A 21,041-nucleotide genomic window follows, 5' to 3' on the forward strand; every position below is an offset into this window, starting at 1 on the left:
TTGAATGCTTGTCTCATTTGTTTTCTGTGTAGCTGCTTTGTATAGTGTTGTCCCCTATCTGTCCAGCTTCATTATTATGTACCTATCAGATTACAAATATAATAATGGTTTAACCTAACGTTTCGCTTCGGATTTAATTGTTTTAACCAAAATAATAATTAAAAAAATAACCTAATTTTTTTTGTTCGCTGAACACAATGGACCTAAGGGGTCCTATCTTATGAGTAATATTTACGACGTTGACTTGGCACTGCCTGAGAAATAAAAAAAAAATAGCTAAATGATAAATAAAAAAACACAGCAGTTTAAGTAAATGTTTATAACACAATATGAATTCAAATGTCACATTCTGTAATCAAACAAGTATTTTTTTTAGGATAGTACAATAGAGTACAGTGGTGTGGCAGGCGTCAAATAGGAGAGCTTCTTCGGCGTGTTTCGTCCACCGGCCGGTATCTATTGCGAAAGAAATCCCCAGAAATCAGCGCCGCAGGAGAAGAACCAGCAAGCCGGGTTTCGAACCGATAATTGCCCTCTTCGTATGGCCTCAATATCCGAAATGAGTCTCGGGTGCTCGGGCGTTTCCTTTTGAGTGCAGTCGTTTTTTTTACCCTTAGGGCCCGCTGCTTGTCCTCACTGATCTATGGCGACGTGAGCCTGCCGGTTTCCTCAGGGTCTCCCCGAGTCTGCCGCCTCTCCCTTCCCCGAGTGCTTACCTCCTGCACACCCACCCCATCCACTCTCGAACCCCGGCTTTTCTCCTTGTTCAGCCTCCCCTTCTCCACTTCCCTTTCCCTGGCAGTGACGGATCTCATCTCGATTCCTGAGTATTGGCCAACACAGTCGGGCCCTAGTCGCTCTCCATGTTGATACAGCACTTACTACTTACACAGGCTGCAGTTCTTTGTCGCGTTAAGTCAAGCCAGCGGTAACAGCAGCAGCAGCAGCTCGCCTGCAAAGGACGGGATCCACAACTGACAAGAGACCATGGAATGTCATCTCTAGCCTTGGTTGAATATTAAAAAACAATCATTTTCTTGTGACTGACCCTCCTCCAACCTTCATTTTCGTATGTGTGCAGACAGTGCGAACAGAAAGTGCATCACACGGGACCACAGCCAGCACAATGTCGGAGGACAAGAATGCGGAGAAGTTAGTTAAGGTAGGGTTTGAGTTTTCATATACACTGTAGGATCGTGAGCATACCGGCCAGTAGAAAGGTGATAGTAGACCGAGTCATCTTTGAACTAGAATTAACGAATGACCGCTGTTGATACAAAAGCTGACGTCTCCAGTTAGCCGTCCTGCTGTCATCAATCTCAGGCTGATCAGGAACTCGAAAGTGACCACATGTGTTTGTTGATTCACAGGTGTTCATTTTTATGTTGTGGTATTTAGTATACTCTTATGTTGTAAACGTATTGGCAGGAGGAAGTTTAACTGGAGTAAATCACTATCTGATAGTATAGCCTCCAGTTAGTAAAGTACATGAGAAATGACTGACAGACACACTTTAGAATGTGAATGGTATGATCTGATCGCGTTGCCTTCCTTGAGGGTTGTATTCACATGCTCATCATAATTATGTTGAAGGATTAAAAGCCTATTCTTTTTAATAATGTTACAGTTAATGTATGTCCTCTGCCAGCCTCTCAGATATTTCACAGCTATCCCCCAAGCTGCAATATGTACAGCATTTTTAAATTGGTACTATAATTTTATATCTATGGGCTTGCTGTATATTTTCTATTACCAATCCACATACTGCAGCTACCTACCTGTTGGCTAGCACAGGGAATATGCTATTAAACTCGACACTAATATATGTGTGTTACCATAAGGTGGTGTGAAGTAAAACCTGTATGTCTAAGGGCAATTGCACGGATACTTGTCATTATGATTTGGCAGGTCACATCGAAGCCTTTGTAGCCTACAGTAAAAAGAAAAGCTGCTCTTATTCTAACTCCACTACACTGTATTTTACTGTGGGAGCTGTCACACACAAGCACATGATGAGTGCCTACTGTGTTTAGGCATGAGTGGGTTCGTGCTCTTTGGAGTGCTTGGGGCTCATTGTATAGTGGATAGTGTGGGTTCTAGCACTGCAATGCCAAGCACTAGTTGACCCCAGGTGACAGAACAGTTTCCGGGGAAGCCTCTTGAGATCTAAGGCTTGTCCTGGAATGAATGGCCTGTATTGTGGTCCTTTAACCTTTAGCTACGGGCGGGTTAAGATGTTTGCTGCATTTCTAAGACATTTTGTACTATGTTTTGCTGAGCACTGTATCTGTAGCCAGTGAAAGTTCACATACACAGAGGGCCACACAGCCCTTGATAGGAGAGGACCAGGGGGATTTAAATATCAACCCCTCACTCATGCACAGTTATTGGGTAAGATGGGCTATAGGGCTGGCACTCCAACTACTGCTAAGTCTACAGGCGAAGGTGCAGTTTGTAGTGTACATTGATATACATTGAAAGACTCCTCTGAAGAGTGCTCGGGTTCTGGTAAGCATTGATGTCCATTTCAAGGTAAGGCTGGTTAACCTGTCAATCACCACCAAAACTGAAGTGGACTGTTTACAGACAGACAGATATTGACGCAATGTCTTGTGTGTTTGTGTTCCAGTGCAGTCTGAACCAGAAAGATATTTCCAGCTTGTTTTATTACATTTTTTTTCGTGTGACAGGATACCTCCATTATAGACGAATACAATATCAACTGGACCCAGAAGCTGGGTGCTGGAATCAGTGGTCCCGTCAGGTAGGGCTTTCATTTTTCTATTGAGTTGTTCTGAATCTGCCATATTGTTCTCAGGTGACAGGCTGGCTAAAAATAATTCCGTCTCCCCCAGCCCTGGCTGTGAACTCACTTCCCTCAGCAATCCTGGGAATGAACTTTGGTCAGGCCTGAATAGTCATACAAGAAGGGTTTTGTTCTGTGTTAGCTGAGCTTTGGACCGAGAAGTTAGTTCTGTAAAGTACTGGTAATTGTGTCACTTTTTAATGGTTAAATACATGCTGTGTTATGATTTATGAAAGTTATTTAAATTGAATTGAAACATAAGGATGAGCGGTATTTACTTTTCATAAGTGTGTTTTGCAGTGTAATTATTTTTAAGTAATTTGCTATTTGTCTGTTTGAGAGCTGTCAACTGATCATAGGAATCACTGGCAGATACCTAACTGTGATATCCTCTGTTAACCAATGGACCTATTAACCGTGTGTCATTCACACATGCTGCTACCAACTGAACTGTACTGATGGAAACTGATCAATGCACATTTTATCATGGGTCTAAAACAGTAGCAGCTCTTAGCAGGACAGTATGGATTCAGCTGGAGATACAAATTAAAAAGACTGAGTTTTGGACTTCAGTTTCACTTTGTACATGCTGTCACTTCACATGACTGCCTGGTTTAATCATATCAAATAAAAGAAAAGCGAGGGATTCACATAATTACTGTTCTGTTGAAAAGATGGAGCAAGCTCTTTTGCCGCTCTCCAAAGCCAGTTTGTGTGTGCGTTTTCTTGTGGTTGTTTCTGTCTCTGGTTAACACGCACAGTGCAAAAAAAACAGTCGGGTTACTTTGGCATGGCCTGAGAAAGCATGGTAAGAACTGTGTTTGGAATGCTGTTTTGTAAATTGCCACATACTGTATTGCAGTGCTTTGTTTTGCAATCATTTTCACTGATTTTGTTTGTATAGTGTACGTGCAATACTGCATTTTGGTGTTTCAGACACATTGATGTACCTGACATTAATTTATAATGGCCTGATGTTAATAAAGCAACTACAATGTAGTATAATGACTCCCTCTGAAATACAATATTTTTACATATACATTGGACACCTGGAACCAATAAAATATGACAGGATCTGCTGTATTCCATTTCTATACTGTGCATTTTATAATGAATTCTGAACATCCTTTGCCACTGAACCTCACTGATTTAAGGAACAAAGCCGTGAATTTGCACTGCACTCACACTGGCTTTTTCTTTCCAGAGTGTGTGTGAAGAAATCGACGCAAGAGCGCTTCGCACTGAAGATCCTTATCGACCGTCCGAAAGCTCGGAATGAGGTGTGATTTATTAATCCATTGCCATGTGTGGTTAGACTGTACCACGTCTCTAAAATGTGTAAACCCTCACACTGTAAGAGAATCGCGTACGTTATCTGATGTTTTTATTGAGTTTTTAGTTTAAATATGAAGTGTCTGACAAAACCAGACCTAGTTGGCTGTCTGGTTTGTGTTCATTTCCTAAAGGTATTGTCGGCACATAAGCTTCCCTAAGCCCTCTTGCCTCTCAAACTAATCAGGCATGATACTGCTATACAGACAGCTGATATTTTCTGCAGCCTTTATAACTGCAGCATGTTGTGTTTGTTTATACAGTAATATTCACTCATCTCTTACTTTCTTTGAGTTTAGGTTTGGGCCCCGCAGATAGAACATCCACCAGCTAGTGCTTGCTATAAAAATGCTACACGGATATTAATATTGAAATATATATTCATACATTTCTGAACTTCAAAATACATTTTCACACAGCCTAGGGTCGTGAAGTTGCTTGGAGCCCCTCAGTTTGAAAACTGCTGGCTTAGCTTATAATTAAGATGGACAGAGATTGGAGACAGAACAAGCATGTCATACATATTCTTAGATAATCCTTGACTATTTAATGCAGGGTTTTTTAATGAAGTCTGGAAATGTAAGTAAGGAACGGGGAATAGTGTTGCTCTTGTGTAGGACCCCTTTAGGAGAGTTGGCTGTTTTGTCAGGAATGTTCTGTGGTAAGCGTAACCATTGGCTACTCAGCCACGCTCAGGGACAGCTAGGGTCAGGGGAGGCCATATTCAGTTCTGGAGGGCCATTCCAGTAATCGGAGCATAATCTTGACAGTTTAGTATTGAATGCTAGTCTTGATTTTGCCTTGAGCTTATAAAGTCTTACTAATATGTTGCACATGTCGGCAACAGATCACTTAATTCACATGACAGTTTGGTGGACACTGCAAAATTGGCATTGTACATAACAGGTTCTGTACTACACAGCTCTCGGTGCTATTGTGTCATATGAATAACCTTTGAAAGAACATAATGCCAGGTCTCTGTTCCTGTACCGACTCCTTTTACAAATGTGCTCAGCAGACAGGAGTTTGACTCAAAACTATATCTAGTAAAGATAGTAACCCTGTTGTTATTTGTTCCCTGTCTCATCCGCAGGTTCGACTCCATATGATGTGTGTAGGTCACCCCAACATCGTTCAGATTATAGAAGTCTATGCTAACAGTGTACAGTTCCCTCATGAGTCCAGTCCCAGGTAAAACACAAGTCACTTTACTATTAACACAATTGGGGGTTGATAATAACATGCCCAGTCTATATACCGGGGTAGGTAACCTTGGCACTTCCAGTCCAGGATGTGCTTAAATATTGACTTGAACCAGTTCAATCCCTGACCACTTAACCATTTAATGGTACATAGTTGCCTACCCTTCGGGTATATACACAATTGTGTATCGGTTTGAGCCATTCCAGGCTTTACTTTGAGCCTGATCAGTGTAATTAGGCTCAGAGTAAAATCTGAAATGGATAAAACTTGATATTTATCCAGGTTACTATTGTAAGCATAAGCATATCCATCCACGTGTCCTAAATTTGCACTTATCTTCAGGTCCTTATACAGAGTCAGGGTTGTGGGAGTATATACAAAACCCAAAGATTTCCTCAGAAAACAGTGTGTACAGGGCTCTGGTAGAGGCACTCTGCCCGGAGTGCAGGATGCGCCCTATGCCACTGCCGACCGTGGACGGAAAGTCCCAGGGAGCGGCGTACAATTGGCCAAGCGCTGCCCGGGCGGGGTAGGGGTTAGGTCGGCTGGGGAGTCTTTAGCTCACCGCACACCAGCAACCCCTGTGGCTGGCCTGGCGCCTGTATGCTACCAAAGTTATGCTGTCCTGCTGAAGACCCCATCCGAAGCCCAGCCCCATCCTTGCTGACCGCTCTCCTGTGCTCTCTCAGGGCCCGGCTGCTGATTGTCATGGAGATGATGGAGGGAGGAGAGCTCTTTCACAGAATCAGCCAGCACCGGCACTTCACTGAGAAAATGGCCAGCCAAGTAACAAAGCAGGTGGGGGAAGCTGCGGGCAGACGCGCACACACACACACCCACACACACACACACACCAGATCTTCCTAAAGGGAGCGTCTGCACAAACATCTGCATGCTAAGGAATATAAATAATGACCATCTGTACACTTTGGGATAATAATGGCACATGTTGACGCTGACATTAGAGAAATCCTGTGCAGTAGAGGATTTTTTGATTTAAACATTATATTGTTTAAAATCAGGACAATCTCAGTACAATCTTTTGTCAGCAGAAATTGGGTCCCAAACTGTCTTACAAACAATCGGTCTAATGACTGTTGACAGCAGAGCGTCAACAGGACATCTTGTCCCTCATTCCAGACACTTGAGGGTGTTTTTATTAGAAGCGTCTTTGTATCCAGTGTGCTCCTTCAGCTTACAGTGACGTACAGTGAGCACTAATGTGATTGTCTGCAGGTGGGCACCTGATTTGATGCTTTTTTTTATATAATGTGTAAAGGTGCGACTGTGCAGATTGAAATAGCCGGAGAGTTGTTGATTGCGACCTGCTGTGTGTTGTGTGTGCAGATCGCTCAGGCTCTCCAGCACTGTCACTCCCTGAACATCGCTCACAGAGATCTCAAGCCAGAGAACCTGCTCTTCAAGGACAACTCACTGGTGAGTCCCAGGCAGCCATGCTTCTGTTTCCTTCTGTTCTCAAGAGCCTTCCCTGTTAACGCTGTAGGAGCAGTTAATGTGACGCTGCACACTGTGTAGAGCAGTGATCCTCGCTATCAATGTGAGGGCCACGTTAGTAACTGCTAAATAGCTGGCTGCCACAGGCCAATACAATATTCAGAAAACTGTTTTTCTCACATTCGTATTACAAAAGTTCCTGAATGTTGCCTCAAACTGCTTCTTTCGTGTAGGTCACTTATTCTTTAGCTGTGTAAGGCTGGTTAAAGGGTTTGCAAACTACCTAGTTTCCAGTTGACCAGGAGATAGCAGGGCGGTCCACCATCGTTCCCCTGCTGTGGAGTTTAGAACTGATTCACTACTTAACATTTCTGTCTCCTCCATGTACACGCTTCCGCAGTATCCTTTTCAGCATCAGCAGGATTGCCAAGTGTTCTGTGCTGTCATTCGAAAAACCGTAGTTTTCACAAGAGCTCGTTGAAGCACAGGGATAAGTTTGAATACGCACACACCAGAATCAACCCCTGTGTGATAATCTTGTGATGACTGTTTGCTTTTTGTATTTGTCTTAAAGCAGTGTTTTTCAACCCTGGTCCACAAATACCCTCAACATTTAATGGCACCTTCCACTTTTATCCCGACCAGATTGTAATGTGAGTCAATGGGGACAAACATTGCTTCGGATATCATCAGACTGGTTAATATCCCTCATATTTCCACCTCACTTTTTATATCACATTAGGACAGAAAAGCACATGGCACGTTTTTAAGTAAGTTGCTGCTCAGTATTGAAATCAGACCCTTTTAAGCGATGTTAACAGGGCTATATGAATTTCATTCATATACTTAATTCATCCCAGTAACTCTGTGCTGGATAGTTTGAGAGCTGTCTTTTCTCTTTTCCAGGATGCCCCTGTTAAACTCTGCGATTTTGGATTTGCCAAGATTGACCAAGGTGACTTGATGACCCCCCAGTTCACTCCTTATTATGTAGCACCTCAGGTAAATGCAGCAGCAGCACTAAGAACCCAGCCCTGTCCCTGCACTGCTGAGTGGGAGGGAAGCAGCAACTATGTTTAGGTTGATCAGACCCTTGAGGAAATCTATATAAAATTACTCAAAGAGAGAGATTTCATCATTGTTCACACATTGACACTGGCAAAATTCTCAGTTATTTATTCCAAATTGTTTTTTTTTCAGTTCTAAAACTAAAAAGAAACAACGTAAGACTACACACTAAACTGATAAAAGCCTGTTTATTTTTATTGAATCTGTTTTTCCTTTCTGAATAAATATTGCTAAGTACGATATGGTGTATAGAGTTTTGAGGATCTAGCCCAGAATGTTTATGTACTCCAGTGATAATGCAATGGGAGGCATTCAGACATGTTGACTATGAGCTGAATTTGAACTGCAGTCGCCTCTTACACAGTAGTATCTAAAAAGGACTTTACTCCTATTAAGGCTTCACGAGTGACTGGTTCTCTCATTGCTGCAGGTACTGGAGGCTCAGAGGAGACACCAGAAAGAGAAATCTGGAATAATACCTACCTCACCAACTCCTTACACATATAACAAGGTAAGCAGGCTGCACAGTGTAGAACAAGACAAAAACGGCAAACTCGATAGGATTTAGCAAGAAGTTGTGTTGCTGGCTTTGTATGCATTCCTCCTTGAAGTTATGGATGATTATTCCGTTTTAGAAAGTGCATCATAAGGCAAATTGCATTGTTTATTCAGTGTATCGTAGAAAGATCTCTTAATAAAATGGTCGGAGTGCATTGTGATGAAACAGGAATATGCCCGGTTGTGAATCTAGTGGCTGCTCACTGTGGCTCAGTCCTGTTCTCATTTCCCTGGTTTGATTGTCTGTTCGTCAGAGCTGTGACTTGTGGTCGCTGGGTGTGATCATCTACGTGATGCTGTGCGGGTACCCGCCTTTCTACTCCAAGCACCACAGCCGCACCATCCCCAAGGACATGCGCAAGAAGATCATGACTGGGAGCTTTGAGTTCCCAGAGGACGAGTGGAGCCAGATCTCTGAGATGGCCAAGGACATTGTGAGAAAGTGAGTGACCCCCAGCCCACCTCGCGCCAGTGCTTAAAGATGTACTAATAATGACACCTTCGATTGTGGGGGGCATTGGAATAAGTGCATGCTGTAATCCGCAGGCTCAGTAGTTGCTGTATTGTCTCCCCAGGCTGCTGAAGGTGAAGCCAGAGGAGAGGCTCACTATTGAGGGGGTGCTGGATCACCCCTGGCTGAACTGCACAGAGGCCCTGGACAACGTGCTGCCTTCTGCACAGATGATGATGGACAAGGCGAGTCAGCTCTGCTTATGGCAATCTACAGCGACTTACAAAAAAGAATTCAAACACCCCTGCTGGATTGTGGTGCCCGGGGGGTGCTGGGACATTGTGTTCCCTTTTGAAATTAATGCAAATTAGTTTTAATAAGCAAGACATCCCAAAAGTGCAGTGGCTCTCAATATTGTGCATATAGTACCAGCACTGCAGATTGATCCCTTCCTGGTTTTGTTACGAGTTTAATAAGACACACCTGAGCTTATTACCTGTACACTGTGGTTAATCGAGCTTGTAGTAAAACCTGGAATTGGTGAAACTGCTGTGCAACAGGAGTCTTATTTCCGTCCTTGGAGTGCATTATGACTTCTATTGCATAGTTTGAGCCAGCTCAGGAATCGCTGAAAGCTTACCTAGACTTGAAAAGGGCAATTACCAAGTCCCTGTGTCAGTATCAGCGTGATCTTTAACACAGAGTTGTTCTCTTGTTGCAGGCAGTAGTTGCTGGTATTCAGCAAGCCCACGCAGAACAGCTCGCTAACATGAGGATCCAGGATCTGAACGTCAGCCTCAAGCCCCTCAACTCTGTCAATAACCCCATTCTGAGGAAACGAAAACTGCTGGGGTGAGCACAGAAGGGTCAGCAAGAAAAAGGACTACTAGTAAATCTTATTACCACAGGCGACTGCAGTATAAGCATCCCTACAGAGTTCACACATTTTTACTGATCTGTTCATCTGCTTGTGGTCTGGTATCCTTCCTAGCTCTAAGAACTTACTGTAATTTTCTGTATAGTTCTAGTCTCTAAGCATTTCTTATGTGATTCTGTTCCATATGCTGCAGCTGTAAGTCTTGCTGATAAATGTTTTCAAGGGACTGATACCTCATAGGTTATTTATATCTGTACAATTTGACTGATACTTAAAAATCTTTGCTAAACATTGGGTATCTTTAAAAATCATTTGAAGTGCTTTTTTTAATGGCATTAGCCATTATTATGAGTTGTTGGGGATTCTGTTTCTTTAATATTGAGTTCTATTGACTATGAGCTGCTTTGAGATTGTCTGGAGAATCCTCTGGGACTGAACAGCCTTCCTCATCCTGCAAGCCACAGACAAGCTGAAAGCAAGGTATAGACAGGCTTATATACCAATGAGAACTCAACAATGCACAGGATGGTATTATAAACAGGGAGGGCTATTGACATGGTTTACTTGGGTGCTCCTTGTTTTTAGAAGTTAACCTCTATTTGTTTTCTATCGCAGCACGAAACCCAAGAGTGGGTTTTTCTTCCACGATCCAGAGAACGGGACGGAAGACTCGAACGTCGCTTTGGAGAAGCTGCGAGATGTGATTGCACAGTGCATCCTGCCCCAGGCTGGTAAGACTGCAGCTCATTAACATAGTGGCAGGAATTAATCCGTTATGATGGAATGAATGAATGGATAACCCATCCATTATTCAAACATTCACGCATAGATTTCAAAGTAAAACAAATGAATGTCTTTGTGAATGTCATGATCCATTAGCCAAAATGATTGTCTACTGAAAACACCTGCTGTAACACTGTCAATAGGGGGTAGCGCCACACTGATTTATCATGATAAGCCCGCAAGGTGTATGCTGTAATTGTTTCCATTTGCTTATCCCCATTCGTGCCCCCTTTGTAACATATAGCAGGCCACTCACTCAGCGCCTGAACCCCTTATTCCCTTGTATGTCTATTTGTTTAAGATTGCCAAGACCTGTGTATTTGTTCATTACAGTTTTTAAAATGAATAGAAGTGTATTTGACTTGTTTAAGTAGGCTTGATAAGTAGGTTCATGTTTTTCGAGCCATAAAACCATTAACCTACTTGTGAGCCAACAAGCCATGCTTACTGTGCTTACTGAAATCAACAAGCCATGCTTACTGAAATCAACAAGCCAGGCTTACTGAAATCAACAAGCCAGGCTTACTGAAATCAACAAGCCAGGCTTACTGAAATCAACAAGCCAGGCTTACTGAAATCAACAAGCCAGGCTTACTGAAATCAACAAGCCAGGCTTACTGTGCTTACTGAAATCAACAAGCCAGGCTTTCTGTGCTTACTGAAATCAACAAGCCAAGCTCACTGTGCTTACTGAAATCAACAAGCCAAGCTCACTGTGCTTACTGAAATCAACAAGCCAAGCTTACTGAAATCAACAAGCCAAGCTTACTGAAATCGAACCTCGATTGCTTGAACGTGTGCCCTGCCACGTTCATCCCATCCATGCTGTGCTGACCTCCGGTCTGTTTGAGATGCAGGAGAGAACGAGGATGAGAAGCTGAACGAGGTTGTGCACGAGGCGTGGAGGTACAACAAGGACTGTAAGCTGTTGAGGGACGCACTGCAGAGCCTCGGCTGGAATGGTATGGATACCACTGCAGTATCACTCTGTAACATAAGCAGGGGCCTCCCTACAGCCAAAAATACCTTAAACAGGTTTAAATAACACACATTTTCAGGGTTTGAAACTCTAGCCTTGCACCCAGTCCTGGGTTTCCAAACTACCATCAATTAAGTATATTATTTAACCCCTGTTAAACATATTGTTCCTTATAGTCAATCCACAGATGCATGCAAGACTTTACTGAAGAGTGGCCTGATTGTTCAAACTCTTGGCACCTGTTGATTTCAATAATATACCTGAACAAGGGGGTTCTGAAACCCAGGACTGGGTGTAGGACCAGTGGGACTTTCTAACCCTGTGTTTTATATTAAGTTTTCAAATTATGTGCATGTAATTGTGTAATGCAAAGACAATGTATACATACATTTAACACACACATGCAAAAAGTTGACTTTGCATGTGAAGCACTTTAAAGATCTCAATTGCATCACATTGTAGATTTACCGTTGAAACATTTGAATTGTCGTTGCAGGGCGTGCCTTCTCAGACAAAGTGGATCGCTTGAAACTGGCAGAAATAGTTAAACAAGTCATAGAAGAAAAAACGAACTTGCAGGACTCTCAGTAGCAAGTGCTTTACTTATTATATTTTATTTTTTTATTTTTTATGGTTTATGATAACTGTTCTTAAATAAATGTAAAGAGTCATTTTTATGTAAATTAAGTACAGGACTTAACAATAATGCATTTTTTCATGGATTTGCACGCAATTGCTGTGCAGCTGTAGATATAAAAAAGACTTGTTGGTACTGTAATATTTTTTAAATACAGCTGAGTACATTGCAAAAGAAAGCATATGATTTCATTTGCAGAAAAGAAAACTCAATTCTAGACCCTTTGGCAGTGATGCTGTACCTTCTTATAGACTCATGTTGATGCAGTCTGCTCTAGTGCTGCTTTTTTATGTTAAAAAAGAGATCTGTTTTTTAAAATGATTATTATTTAAAAGGTTCAGTACTTTGAGAATATCATTTCCACCCCCTAATAAAAAGGAGACTGTCAGGTTTTGTCCCACCTCTACATTTTGGGTCCTTCGTTCTAAGTTCTGTGGCAAAGCAAAACGAATCACCCAGAACAGTGAAACCCCTCCACGGGCCACCAACTGGACTGAGTGATGGTCTTAATAGAGATCTGGTGTTACTAGAGGTCATCTCCTCTCCAAATTCAATGGGCCTGAATGTCCTGCTTGTATCAAGCTGTTCACAAGGGTTTACTGTATTTGGTAACAGGGGCATTAGCAGTTGGGTTCAGAATTAAGCGAAAACCGTAACTTCAATGTATTCTTTTTTATCACTTCTAAAACACCTGTAATTCACACACATGTTTGTGCTAAAGCAAAATCAAAGCACTCAACCAATCACCAGGACTTAGAATGCCCACACCAAGTTCCATTAGAATTGGGTGAGTGGTTCTAAATATATTCCCATAATTTGTAATTTGTATGAGATTATTTTATGATCTGTGTACCTGCACCTTTTGTATATTCTTCTCAGTGGAGACAATACATGTGTGTCTATTTTGCATGTTTAACTAGGCAGGGTAGTAGTTATGACATTGCTAAAAAAACAACAGATCTAACAATGAACTTGGAATGAAGAACTATAAAGTTTGAATGGGTCCTTAAAGAGCTACAGGTTTGACATACTGGCGTGTTGGTGTTGTCTCATGTCATATAGCTGGTGTTAGTTATTCATCATTTTGTGGCCACATTTATGATCTTCTATATTCTACCACACCTTTCCTGTGCAGAGAGGGAATATGGAACTCTCATCAAGCAGCAGGCTGAGACAGGAACAGGAATTCTATCTCGCTTCCTGCAAGTTCCTTCAAGTTTAAAGCAGTGTGTAAAAAGAACAATACAAAAAAGTATGTTAAAAGAAATATGGACATGCTGCATTATCTTCAGAGGGCCCATGCCAAGGCACCCATACTTCAATGTGAAGTTTTGAAATTGAAATGCTGAATATTTATTGATGAAACCGAACAATTCATCCCAGAATCAATGGTACTGTAGTTTAGATTCAGGATCACATGCAAACCCTTAACAATGAAAATGGTTAGGGTTTCAAAGTGGTGGCTTTTGTGCAAGCAAACCCCTTTTAGAAAGCATGTGTGTCCGTGGGGGGGAAAACCAATACGCAAATACGAGGAACAGCTTTAACAACGAAATAAACTTTTTAATTTGCTCTTTCCAATGCTTCTGATGAAGCCATAACTAAGTTCAGTCCAGGTGTGGTAACACTCGACAGAATATCTTTTCCTTGTCCCAGGAAGTTTTCATTTTGCACCCTTTAAACCATCCAGTGTAGAATTAGTCTTGTCTGTGAAACCCAGCAAAACAGGAGTGTGCTGTTAATACCAGTCTTCTGGGGTTGGTTGAGTCATGTGTTTTTGTTCTTTCCAGACAGACTCTAAAGGCACATTTCTGTGTGCTGGTGTTGATAAACTGTGTCTCGTCACAAACAACTAGCCTAGCTGTGCAAGAGTTCACCTGTTTCAGTGGCATATTGACCCGGGTCACAGCCGTCCATCTCGTGCAGTTTAAGGGAAGTGAACGATCCTGGGAAGCACAAACAGATTTAATAAGCACGTTATTAGCATCAGCGTTGGTGTGGTGAGAATTAAAAACAGACACGCATGACCTCAGAGCACCTCATGGTCAGTGTCATTAAAGCAAGTTAATATTTAGAATGCATGTTAGGCCGAATACAGTAACATTCATTTGGTGTTCTTAAATTGCCTCCAGACTGTCAAACATGGTTTTGTTTGTGAGAGAATTGGGAGCTGAAAAACAAACAAGCCAAAATGTGTTTTTATGCTGCAGAGATGCTCAGTTTTAAAAACACAGGTAACTATGATGGTTCTGTCTGTAACCAGTTATATTACATTTTTCCCCACTAAGACTCATCTCACATCGTGTTGATACAGTAGGGGCTGGTTGTCACGGTGATTGTGAGTGTAAAGAATCAAATGAACTGACCAGGCAAAAGAGCTAGGGTCAGCATCACTCTTCCTCTAAAGAGGATGCAGGAGCCTGCCTATTACATTGGCCATCAGTCAAAACGGCCAGTTTAAAAGACACAACAGAGACCTGTTCTCACCATTAAACTGGAACAGTTCTAATGCATTTCATTTTGAAAGTGTGGACTCTTATTAAGGGCTAGGTGCTTGAACTCCACTAATCGGGTATCTTTTCAAACATTGGAACCAATCTTGCTTCCTCTTTAAAACTGTCAGGTGCTGAATTCAAAGAGGAAATAAAACACACTGCTGCAACAGTTCAATAAAACACACTGCTGCAAAAGTCTTTTCAATAAGCCTGTAAGGGGAGCACAACAAAAAGTATTTCACTTTCCCTTTAACAGAGAAACGCAATTCCCTTTAAGACTGCACTACACAATGTAAATTTTTTTTTAAAAAAAAGCTGTTTTCAAAATGGCCGCTCCAGTGCACTGATAGTGTAAGGATTATTACCCATGTTATCAAACAGATAACACAGCAATAACGATCCATGATGTGGTACGGAGCAGAAAAGCCAGAGCACTTGTTATGTTTATTTTTTATTTTTTAATCGCTGTTCCTGCAGTGATTTAGAGCACAGATCTCAAACCACAGTGCACTAGAGCAGCCATTTTGAAAAGAGCTTTGAAACAGACATTAAAGTTATAAGTGTAAAAAGTTATCAAGTTGTTAACAATGAAAAGAAAAATTCCAGGTATTTTATTTAAACAGTTGTAGCAACACCGGGGGACGTGTAACCAGGGGAACCCTGCTACTTAGTCTTTAAAGGGGAGGATAATTTGGCTGAATATTTGGATTTTCTGCCCATGTGTAAATATTACTAATATTATGTGGTTTACTGTAAACATAATAGCAGCTGAGAACCCTTTTGCCCGTCAATCGTGTTACTGAAATTACCTGGTGCCAGCAATCTGGAAAATCAGGCTCATTACCTGTAGTGACTCCCTTTATATTCTGGCTTGGACATTTCAATGTGGTGATATTAAACTAGTTGGACTATAGTTTGCATTGAACTTTTGTCCGGTACGTTCAGTACGACTTTAAAAAATGACCTTCTGAAAGAGGCAACCATGGAGGGAAAAACTGCTCAAAGCAGATTTAGCACGGGCTTGATTGCTGCCATCTTTGCAACGTATTTTAGCAATACCGGTCGTTGCAATAAAACAGGACTGAGTGCAGCACGAGTAGATTCCTCTCCTAGACAGCGTGGAGGATCTCCCTAAGCAGAACAGAGTGAGGACTTGCCTTGTATCCCCACGTTTTTAACCAAGCAGATGTGCTTTGCAGATGCATTGCAATACTCCACTGTCGATTTGATTTTGTATTTATTTATTATGCAATGGACATCAGTAGTCATGTTTAAAAGCTACAGTATTCCAATTGTGGACAGCACTTTATTTTAAGTAGCAGTAATTACACTGTACTAAAATGCAGATGCTGTGTACTCGGATCTCACCCGATGTGTATTAGCATATGCACTAGTTGTAAAACAAAATCCGTCTTTAGCTGACAAACTGCAATGTATTAAATGAGTATTTCTAGGATTTTGTATTATACATAGAAATCATGCATATATTAATACACAGCCAGTACTATGTAAATACATCACAGCAGTGATACTGATGTACTTACAAATGCAGGATTACTAATGAACACATTTGCTTTAGTTTGTCACGTATCATTTCAAGGGCACATTGTATTTCATGCAGTGAAAACAGAGCCAACAGGCTTCATGACAATATTCTGAACAGTGGGGCTGTGGACAGTTTTGTGAACTTCAAAAGAAAATAGCTTATTAGCTATTTATTTTCAGAAAGGAAAACACACCTTATTGAAAAATATGCGCCATGGGAAAAGCTGAGTAAATAGCTCAAAGTCTTTTAAGAAAGTCAATAGTTCGAGCTTTGTTCATAGGCGTGTGTCATAGAGTTTGCAGAATAGCAAAACATGTATCCAGTCAAAGCATTTTAATATCACGTGAAAGGGTATGGCAAACAGAGTTCACTGATAACCTGGCACAATATCAATACAATATGCCCTGTATACAGTGCAAAGCATTAGATTGGTTACAGTGGAGGGTTACGATAACAGAAGTGATATTCAACTGTAGTTTGGTTAGCCTGCACTAAATTGAACCAAGAAATGCATGGAACATCTGTCCACTCCATTTGAACTTCCCAGCCAGCACTGATGAAGGCACTAGCTGATGAAGGCACTAGCTGAAACGTTTGTCTGTTTGACTTCTGTTAGTTTCTTTGTTTGAACTAGCCTTGATAGCCCCCACTGATGTTGAGCCAGTGTAGTACAGTTAATGCTTCCAGCTGAGCAAGGGCGTGACCTCCCCGTGCCTCAGAAACCCCCTTATCTTCCCTCCTGCGGGAGAGGGGGCTGTTCTGAAGAAAATCGCAGTAATTAACATGATCCTCTTTGCTTATGTTGGGCTCCAGAAAATGCAGGAAAGGGAAACCGGTGTTGGGTAGAAATCTCAGATATGACGTGAACGCCTTTGTTTTGGGTCAACAGTGGGAATACCTGTTGGAATCAGACGATGTCAATTCCAATTGCAAGTTCACAATCTATTTTGGTTCAGAGGGGCAGTTAAGCCAAGTCTCTAAAGCCAACTGCCTTCACAAAAAAAAAAAAGCTATTTCAAGTACACTGAAATATACTGGAATAAACCCCTGTTACACTGTAATACCAACACTAAATGTTTTATTCATACATGGTGTTTTTCATCATCCTTTTTGATGAAAGCCCCCTACCCCCTCACAATAATACCCAGCCCCCCCTGTACTTCATGCCTGTTACCTGGCAAGTATCTTAGTGCCTCTTCAGGGTGTGGAATGAACTGCTATAGCATATTAGTAACAAAACATCCATCACTGAAAACACTCAATCCTAAATTCAGAGATAAAACCTAGGGTTAGTGAATGAAGAATCCACTGGCTGAAATGTTACTGATCTAATCCATTTACCCTCTTATAAATAATATTACCCAGCAGGAGAGTTCCTTGGGAAAAGATTATTATTATTATTATTATTATTATTATTTTTATTATTATTATTATTTGGTATTATTTAACATTTAAATAAGTATGTACTGTATGCTAAAGATCTTGCATTGATTTTTACATTTTCTCAGTGTCATGACAATGTACAGTATAGCGATTGCACACCACTGTACTTTAATACTGTATGTGGAAATTAAATAAACATTTGAAATAAATACAAAAGTCAAATATAAATTCACCTAGCGTACCTTATTTTGTGTACATACACCCAGTCTGTTTGTTTAAACTGTAACTTCTGACCAGTGCTCTAATTATAACGTTGTTGTTTTTTACTCCTTTGGTAGTTTTTGAGGATGTGATAAGGGAGATTGACTCACAGGTACTGCAAGGCTTTTTTTTCTATAACAAGCAAAATGTTGCTGTTTAAAAAGCTTCAGATTCATAATGTAAGAGCTCCTGCATGTCCGTTGGTTGTATCATGCTAGTTCTGCAGTATTAGCACTACAAATACTGCAAACTTCTATTCTAAAAGTTTACTAACACTAAATTCGCCTGGTACTTTTGCAGTTTCCACAGGCTTTCCTCATACTTATACTATGCAATTGCAATATGTTGTTGTTGTGTTTTTTTTTTTTTGGTATACTTTACCGAACCTTTCTGGGCTTGTTTTCACTATGCTTTATTGTACTTGTGCTTTTACTAGGGGAAGCTGTCATTAGGGTGGGCACAATGGTAAATCCTTTGTGAGTATATAGTCATATTCAGAACAGCCCAGTGTGTTCCAAGTTTGTCGTTAAGGGGATAATGCTTAGAGATTCATACTCTTTCAGGGATTGCAGTTCTATTGCTTTCTTTTCAATAGGAATCTGTAAGCACCACTTAGTTAAATTTAGCAATGAAATCCTGTTCATAAAAACATTTTAGAATATTTAAACTCAGGATTAAAATGTAATTAGTCATCAGTGTATATAAAATGATTTTACACAACTGTATGTTGATTTTATAAATATATAGATATACACCAGACATGTAATAATAATATACAAATTCAGTCCCCAGTTGTTGTCTGGCTATTCAGTGGAGATGTTTTACTTTACTGTGACCACCAGATGGCAGTGTTGGCTTGCAACTGCGGCAGGTCTAAATTTGGCTGCTGAATTTCAATTCATGTGATCAGGTAAGGGAAATATTTTTACCATGGAAACCACCCACAGGTGCTGACAGAACAGAAATACCAACATCCATTTGATTGTCACAGGAACTGAGTGCGATAAACAGGGCTGTATGAATCTCTTAGCAAAATTGAATACAATTTACCAGTTTCCCACTGAAAATATCTAAATTGTTCAAATATTGTTCAATATTTTCCATATTGTTCTATTAAGTAGCAGGTACACATCATAAAGACATTAAATTGGTATAACAGAAGTGTAAATGTGACCCTACAGTGGTTTGTTCTGCTATTTTTTTCAGGGCAGCAGTGTGGCGTAGTGGTTAGGGCTCTGGACTCTTGACCGGAGGGTTGTGGGTTCAATCCCTGGTAGGGGACACTGCTGCTGTACCCTTGAGCAAGGTACTTTACCTATATTGCGCCAGTAAAAACCCAACTGTATAAATGGGTAATTGTATGTAAAAATAATGTGATATCTTGTAACAATTGTAAGTCGCCCTGGATAAGGGCGTCTGCTAAGAAATAAATAATAATAATAAATAATAATAATATTTCTTAATCATGTACAGATATGCTTTGAGTGCCAGCCCATATAAAAAAGTGTTGTAATGCTGTCAAAAATGCAAAATGATGACTTTCCCAGCTCATTGTGCATGATGTCATCAGAACCTTGCAGTACTAGTGACCTTGCATGCGCTGCAGCCCATCTGGGATTGGGCTTGGTCATGCATTGTTTTTCTCTTATATAACAGGGTATGTGTGCCTCAGGGTGTTTTTAAGTGTGTTTTTCATATAAACCAGACTATTAAATGCACTCAGAAATTGGAGCCAGATGGGGATGCTTTATGTAGGCATCAAATGCCTAAGTCTAAAAAAGTGACACTCTTTTTTTTTTTTACCTTCTCATAATAATAACATGGTAAACAAACAATGTATAATCATGTAAAGATTACCAAGGACCACAATTTAAATGTTAATGTGGGTCTCAGTATTTATCCCCAATAGCATGATCTAGCTCACACATGTTGTGGATAATGATTTAGTTATGGTGAGGGGGGCAGTACCTATGAGAACCTCAGTGTGTGTGTGTATGTGTATGTATGTATGTATGTATGCATGCATGCATGCATGTATGCATGTATAAGTATGGCACACCAAGGCTGTGAAACTGTAGAACAAGAAAGTCAATCGAAACCAGATTTGAGAGCAGAAATACAGCACTTAACCCATTACTATCCAACTGATTTAAACACAACAATTGTCAAACCCATGCTAGAGTACAGCAATAAAACCCCATGGATCTACATAGCTTTCTGCATGAACCTCCTGTGACAACTTTCATACAGGTTACTACAGTGCAATATTCATTTGTAAGAGAGGGCGTTTCATGTGACGCATTCTGATGTGCTGCAGTAAGTGTTTCACCCATTCCAGGTTTTACTACAAGCTTGATCAGCCCCAGTGAATAAGTAACAAGCTAATGATTGTTCTGTTAAACTCCTAGTAAAACTAACAATGGATCAAACTGCTATGCAGTGGGTCTTATTCCATCCCAGTGCTATAAATATATAAGCAGTATGAGAATAAAACCAACAAAGTCATGCTAAAAGCAACTGAGTTAAATCTCTAAAACAAATGACAGGTTTCAGTACCGCACCATGAAAAAACAGGTCACCATGGCTTACACCCACAGCACATGGGACAGAATCTCATAGCAATCATTCAGACTTTGGAAAGCAGTTTGGTTTTAGCTATCAATAGCTCAGGCAGCAGTATCAGGAATAAGGAGCAGTGCAACACAGTCTCAGTAGCAGACAATGATTCCTGCAGCAGGGAGGAGAAGGGTACTAAACATCATACCTGCATCCAACAAATCATAGTAGGGTATATTCAATGTAGATCTAGACACCCTTGTATTAAATAGTCATGTTAATTGCTCTTTTTAAATTTCCATAATTATTTCAAGATGTTTGAAAGCACTGCAAATGCTCCCATATTAAGTTGTTCTCTATAACTGCCTTGGCCTGGTACTGAGCTTGTTTGGAGAACCTGAAGTGATGACACTGAACAGTCATCCTCATTGCATTGAAATCACGTGACAGCGTCTCTTCAGAACCACTCAAAGACAGAAAAAGACCAATATATACTGTATGTAAACATGAGAATAACTCAATAGCAATAGCCACATCCATCCAGACCACAGAGTAAACGGCTCCCTGTGCCAGGGAAGCAAGGTCATTTCAGGGCGGATAGGAGTGATTCACCCATGGTTCTGCTAAACACACTGCAAACAAATCTGTGGT

At 40.8% G+C, this 21,041-nt stretch overlaps 1 protein-coding gene across 1 annotated transcript; it reads left to right on the plus strand.

The window, feature by feature from the left end:
• The first annotated feature begins 378 nt into the window (after window positions 1-378).
• LOC117427196 (MAP kinase-activated protein kinase 5-like) lies at window positions 379-19,291 on the plus strand. The gene is made up of 14 exons (XM_059033234.1): window positions 379-1,162; window positions 2,691-2,764; window positions 4,011-4,086; window positions 5,232-5,329; window positions 6,031-6,139; window positions 6,689-6,778; window positions 7,703-7,798; window positions 8,295-8,375; window positions 8,677-8,864; window positions 8,998-9,122; window positions 9,599-9,725; window positions 10,366-10,481; window positions 11,391-11,495; window positions 12,009-19,291. The coding sequence occupies exons 1-14, from the start codon at window positions 1,127-1,129 to the stop codon at window positions 12,101-12,103; spliced, it is 1,416 nt and encodes a 471-aa protein (XP_058889217.1). The 5' UTR covers window positions 379-1,126; the 3' UTR covers window positions 12,104-19,291.
• Window positions 19,292-21,041: the final 1,750 nt, after the last annotated feature.

This window comes from Acipenser ruthenus, chromosome 11 (genome assembly GCF_902713425.1).
Source record: "Acipenser ruthenus chromosome 11, fAciRut3.2 maternal haplotype, whole genome shotgun sequence".
NCBI lineage: Eukaryota > Metazoa > Chordata > Actinopteri > Acipenseriformes > Acipenseridae > Acipenser > Acipenser ruthenus.